Raw genomic sequence first — 6,000 nt, forward strand, 5'->3', positions numbered from 1 at the left:
CCGGGCCCCTCGCCCGAGACCCGGAGGGGTGAGGAGGAGCGAGGGAGGTGGCGGGAGGCGACCTAGATAGCGATCCCGCCCCCATTCCCTTCCCGCCCCCTCCTCGCGGGCCCGGCCCAGCCGAGCCTCCCCGTCCCGCCGAGCCCGCAAGGGTTAAGGCGGCCGCAGGTGAGGTGGGCGGGGCCGCGATTTCGGGGAAAAAGGAGCGCGGAGCCCGGGATGAAGGCAGAGCGCGCGGGTGAGTCACGGGCGGAGCTGGCCTCGCTCGCTCGCTCGCTAGCTGGCTCCCGCCCGCCCTCCGCCCCTCCTCCGCCGGGTTGGGTCGCGGCCCCCACTCGCCCTTGGCCGCTGCCCCTCGCCGCCGGAGAGCCTGCCCGCGCACAGGGCCCTGGAGCGCCCGGCGGTAGCGCGTCGCCAGCCGTGCCCGGAGTCCGAGCGCAGCCTCGAGGTAGGAGCCCGGGTCGGGGCGGCGAGGGGCGAGCGCTCCCGGGGTCCTCTCGGAAAGACGCGCCCCAGCCTCCCATGGCCTTGGGGGAGCAGAATCCGAGGGGCTTAGAGCCCCGGCGGAGAGAAAACTGGGCGGACGGGAGAGGCTGGAGGGACCGAGGAGACGGGAAACTGGGGGAACTGGAGCGACTGGGACAACCGGCGCACTTGAACCTTAAGGACTGGGAGTACGGAAGTCCGACCGGCCACCTGAGCGCCGGGGGTCCGGAGAGGCAGCGGGGGAGGAGGGGACCGGGGGTCTCTAGCCGCCTCCCGGCGTTGGGGACCGCGAAGCCGGCAGTGTGCGTCCTGCGGTCTCCCACCCCGAAACCTCGCCGGCAGGCCGTGCATCCCAGGCTGGGGCTCCCTGCCCCGGGTCGGGAGGGGCCGCTCTGCGGAGCCTGGGTCGTTAGCCTCCCCGCCCCCTAGCCTTTGGGGCCGTTTCCAGGCGCCAAAAGCTGTTAGGGTCCCAGGCCGCCCTGCTCCCGCCCAGCCCCTCCTGGGCTGCCCCGCCTGGGCCCGAGGCTCCACTCCTGCAGCTTCGCCCTGTTCCTTTCTTGTGGTGAGGCCGCAGGAGCCTGAGTAGGCGCCCCGGCCCCTCTCCTCCTCCCTCTGCCAGACTCCTGCGGCCACCTCCCTGCTCCCAGAGGCAGTAGGGTCAGCTGAGCCCCGCTGGTGGAAAGTCCCGGCCCTAAACCAAAGCACCTCCTCTGCCAATCAGATACGAACCCCACACCTGGGTCTCCCAAGCCTTAGGGAGAGATGGTGAGAAGACGGGGACCTTCAAATCACAGATAGATGGTCAAGAAAGGGGTGCAGGTCTTCAGGTTCCCAATGGCTCAGGGAAAGTGGAGAGACCTGGTTCACAGATACAGACAGTACATACTTTGTGTGTGTGTGTGTGTGTGTTTCAATCCTCACCAGAGGATATTTTTCCATTGATTTTTTTTTTTTTATTTTTAGAGAGAGTGGAAGGGAGAGGGAGAGACCGAGAGAGAAACATTGATGTGAGAGAGACACATCGATTGGTTGCCTCCCGCATGCACCCGGACCAGGGCCGGGGATGGAGCCTGCAACCTAGGTGCATGCCCTTGACCGGAATCAAACCTGGGACCCTTCAATCCACAGGTTGACGCTCTATCCACTGAGCCAAACTGGCGAGGGCCATACTTGTTGGTTGAATGAATAAATGAATGTCTTTGTTCAAGTCACTTCTCCAAATGCTGCCTCAGTTTCCTCTTTTTTTAAAAATAAGAGTGTTAGTCTGAGCGGTAGTTCTCAACATCTGGCTGCACATTAGAATTATCCGTGGGGCTCCTATAAATGATCCATGCCTAGCCTTGGCCAGGGTGGCTCAGGTGGTTGGATCACCATCCCAAACACCAGAAGGTGGAAGGTCTGATTCCCAGTCAGGGCCCGTTCAGGAGGCAGCCCATCAATGTTTCCCTCTCTCTCTCTCTGTCTTTGAAGTTAATCTTTAAAAAACGATTAAATTAGCCTCTTAGTTATTTGAAGTAAAGAACTTACTAGTTATATTCTTTTAAAAATAAATAAAATAAAAATGATCCATGCCTAGAAAACACCCCTTTATGAAAAACCTCTTTGGGCAATTCTTCCTCTTAATTTCTGTGATTCTGGTTTTTCTGTTGCCCTCTGCTTTCCCCCACTCTGACCCTGCATCCCTTAAGGAGTTTCGGTTTTTTGTTTTTATTATTTTTCTTTTCTTTTTTATATTTCCCCTTTTTCTTGTTGTTTTTTAAATAGCTGCCATATATATAATTTCAGAGCGGAAGGGATAGGGAAAGATAGAAACATCAATGATGAGAGAGAATCATTGACCCGCTGCCTCCTGCACGCCCCCTACTGGGGATGGAGCCTGCAACTGGGGCCTGTGCCCTTGACTGGAATCAAACCTGGGACTCGGCAGTCCCCAAATGGCCAGGGCAGGAGTGTCACTTTTACCTTTGTGAGCTTGATGGTAAACTCTTCTCTTCCCGACCCCCTTCTCTGGGGAAGCCAACCCCTCCCGCCGGCTTCACATCTGGGTCTCCCCTCCATCGGAGGAGGGCATGGGTAGCAGCCAGAGAGAGCTGGCTGGCACCAGTGCGGGTCAGGACCGGGGAGGGGGCTTAACTTTCTCTGGTGGCGAGAGGTCCCCCAGAAACTGGCACTGCGCTGAACCCCAGGGAGGTGAAGTCCTCGCCTGGGGGAAAGGGTGAGGGCCAGGCAGGGAGCTGGGGAGAATGAGGTTGGGCAGTGAAATGCTCTTCCTCAAGGAACATGCCTCAGAGATGGAATTGGGTTTTTTGTTTTCTTTCCCAAAATCCCAGCATCTGCTATGGGCTTTGGGAAGTCAGATAACCTCAAGCTTTGAGTTTCAGAAACAGGCCGCCTCCCTCTCCCCACCTGCACCCTGAGTTAAAGTGGGAACGCTGCGATGGGTCTAGATCCTCCACTTGGGCTGGCAGCAGGTCTGCAGGGGGAAAGGCCGCTGCCCTGCGGGCCTGGGCAGCTGGGGTAGGACGGTGAGAGCACTGTCCTGTAGGAGGATCCTCCCTCACAGCCTGGGGCCAGCCCAACTCCCAGGATAAGTGGGTCCTCTAGGAAAGATAACCTTGGGCCGTGGTCGGCAAACTGCGGCTCGAGCCACATGCGGCTCTTTGGCCCCCTTGAGTGTGGCTCTTCCACAAAATACCACGGCCTGGGCGAGCCTATTTTGAAGAAGTGGCGTTAGAAGAAGTTAAGTTTAAAAAACTTGGCTCTCCAAAGAAATTTCAATCGTTGTCCTGTGGATATTTGGCTCTGTTGACTCATGCGTTTGCCGACCACTGATAGGGGAAGGTAGACTTCCATCATCCTCCGCCCTTGGCCGAGAGCTTCACCTCCTCAAGTCTTCCGTAGTTCTCTCAAATTCTCTGAACGGATCTTGACTCCCCCAACCGGAGGTGGCGTTTCTCTTTCCACCTGGAGGCGCGGAGAGGGAGGGGCACTTCGCAGGGAGGGGACTAGGTTGGGATGGAAGGTGAGCTGGTGATTTTGCTCACGTCCCCTCTTCTCTGCCTCCTTTAGGTCTCACCTGAGGTGCCCCTGACGGTCCCTGTCCCCCACCGCACCCCGCACCCCGGCAATGCTAACCGCTGTCTGCGGCTCTCTGGGCAGCCAGCACACGGACGCGCCTCACGCCTCCCCTCCGCGCCTCGACCTGCAGCCTCTCCAAACATACCAGGGCCACACGAGCCCGGAGGCGGGGGACTACCCCTCCCCGCTGCAGCCTGGAGAGCTGCAGAGCCTCCCGCTGGGCCCCGAGGTGGACTTCTCGCAGGGCTATGAGCTCCCGGGGGCCTCCTCCCGCGTAACCTGTGAGGACCTGGAAAGCGACAATCCCTTGGCCCCGGGACCCTTCTCCAAGCTCCTGCAGCCAGACATGTCACACCATTACGAATCGTGGTTCCGGCCGACTCACCCGGGCGCGGAGGATGGCTCCTGGTGGGACCTTCATCCGGGGACCACCTGGATGGACCTCCCCCACACGCAGGGCGCGCTGACCTCCCCTGGCCACCCGGGGGCGCTGCAGGCTGGCCTGGGGGGCTACGTTGGAGACCATCAGCTCTGCGCCCCGCCGCCCCACCCACACCCACACCACCTCCTCCCAGCCGCCGGAGGGCAGCACCTCCTGGGGCCTCCCGACGGGGCAAAGGCCTTGGAGGCGGTGGCCCCGGAGTCCCAGGGGCTGGATTCCGGCCTAGACGGGGCGACGCGGCCCAAAGGCTCCCGGCGGTCCGTGCCCCGCAGCTCAGGTCAGACCGTGTGCCGCTGCCCCAACTGCCTGGAGGCGGAGCGACTGGGGGCTCCGTGCGGGCCCGACGGGGGCAAGAAGAAGCATTTGCACAACTGCCACATCCCCGGCTGCGGCAAAGCCTACGCCAAGACGTCGCACCTGAAGGCGCACCTGCGCTGGCACAGCGGCGACCGGCCCTTCGTGTGCAACTGGCTGTTCTGCGGCAAGCGCTTCACGCGCTCCGACGAGCTGCAGCGCCACCTCCAGACCCACACGGGCACCAAGAAGTTCCCCTGCGCCGTCTGCAGCCGCGTCTTCATGCGCAGCGACCACCTGGCCAAGCACATGAAGACCCACGAGGGCGCCAAGGAGGAGGCTGCAGGGGCGGCCGCGGGCGAGGGCAAGGCCGGCGGCGCGGTGGAGCCCCCCGGGGGCAAAGGCAAGCGGGAGGCGGAGGGCGGCGCGGCTCCCTCCAACTGAGCGCCTCCCGCCGCCTCCCCGCCGGTCTCCCCCGGGGCGTCCGAAGAGAGCCCGCTGGCCCGACGTCCCCGGGGGCGGCTGGAGTGAGAGGAGACGGTGGTTATTTATTGAGAGGGGTGAGGAGAGGTGTGGGGTCGGGGAGCGGGGACACTAGGGGTGTTTTAGTCTCTGTGGCCGGACAGGACGCGTTTGCCTGTTTGGCTGGCCGGGTGTGTGTGTGCAGGGGGAGCTGCGTGTGCCCCTCTGTTCTCGGTTTCCTCGCTGTTTCACTCACGTCCCCCAGCTGGAGGGATGCGGAGGGGTGTCCCCACCGCGGCCGGAGAAGACGTGCATCCCGGGAACACAGGGGAGCGGGGCCGCCCCTGCGCTGGGGGGACCTGTCTGGACGCGTCCTGAGCGCCTGGGAACCAGGACATAAAAGCGCCTCCGGATCCGCCCTGTGGCCTGGTCCCTTTCATCCCCTCCTAGTTCTTTCCCTGGGGTTTCCGGAGGGAGAGCTGAGATGGGGTGGGGGAGGCTGAGGGTCCCCAACAGGGAGAGGTCTCTCTTAGCCTAGGAGGTTGTTGCCGTAAAAAGAACTCCTTTGACGCGCCTCCGTGTTAACCCTTCCAGACCCAGCCCGATGGAGCCAGGAAGGCAGGCGGGAGAGGGCCGGAATCACTGTGGGGTGGAGAAGAGAGTAGATAGATGTGGGGCACGGGCAAGGCGGTCCCCTGCTAAGATGAGAGAAAGCCATTTAATGGGGGAACGGAAGAAACAGACCCCTTCCGGTTCGAGCTCGGATTCGGTCCTTAACTCTCGGTCTTGATGAGAAGTAAAGTTCAGTGGTCCCCGTTCCCCATCTGTTACCCCCCCAGCCCCACCCCATGGGAGCTTTCAGGGCAGCCAGAAGGCCCCGCTCTAGAACTGATGTAGTTCCTCATCCTAGGTTCCCCACCATCTGCCTTCCCCCATGGCTTGTTGGGTTAGGTGGGGGGCCCCAGCAGAGGGACTTCCAGCAGTTCCCGCTCCGAGTGGAGGGCTCTGTCTCCGCCTGGCCACCCCCTGCTCGCCTCCCCTTTCCCTGCCCCTGGGCGTGGGGCCCCTCCTGGAGGGTGTGTGTGTGTGTTGGGGGGGGCTCCCATCCCTTTCCACAGGACGGAGTGGCTCTCCCACCGGAAGGGAGCTTGTCTGGGGAGCGGTCCCCATTTCCTTCTTTAGATGCTAGAAATGCCTCTGGCTGTGGTCCCAGAGCGGGGCAGAAGGGAGGGAGAAGT

The 6,000-nt window shown here is 61.9% G+C and overlaps 1 protein-coding gene across 1 annotated transcript; it reads left to right on the forward strand.

The window, feature by feature from the left end:
* Positions 1–270: 270 nt before the first annotated feature.
* SP6 (Sp6 transcription factor) lies at positions 271–4,855 on the forward strand. Its single transcript, XM_008153765.3, has 2 exons — positions 271–448; positions 3,556–4,855. The coding sequence occupies exon 2, from the start codon at positions 3,614–3,616 to the stop codon at positions 4,742–4,744; it is 1,131 nt and encodes a 376-aa protein (XP_008151987.1). The 5' UTR covers positions 271–448; positions 3,556–3,613; the 3' UTR covers positions 4,745–4,855.
* Positions 4,856–6,000: the final 1,145 nt, after the last annotated feature.

Source organism: Eptesicus fuscus, chromosome 20, assembly GCF_027574615.1.
Source record: "Eptesicus fuscus isolate TK198812 chromosome 20, DD_ASM_mEF_20220401, whole genome shotgun sequence".
Lineage (NCBI taxonomy): Eukaryota > Metazoa > Chordata > Mammalia > Chiroptera > Vespertilionidae > Eptesicus > Eptesicus fuscus.

Bases quoted from the DNA above. Each gene is read 5' to 3' on its own strand.
- SP6 (XM_008153765.3), top strand. From the start codon at position 3,614: ATGCTAACCGCTGTCTGCGGCTCTCTGGGCAGCCAGCACACGGACGCG.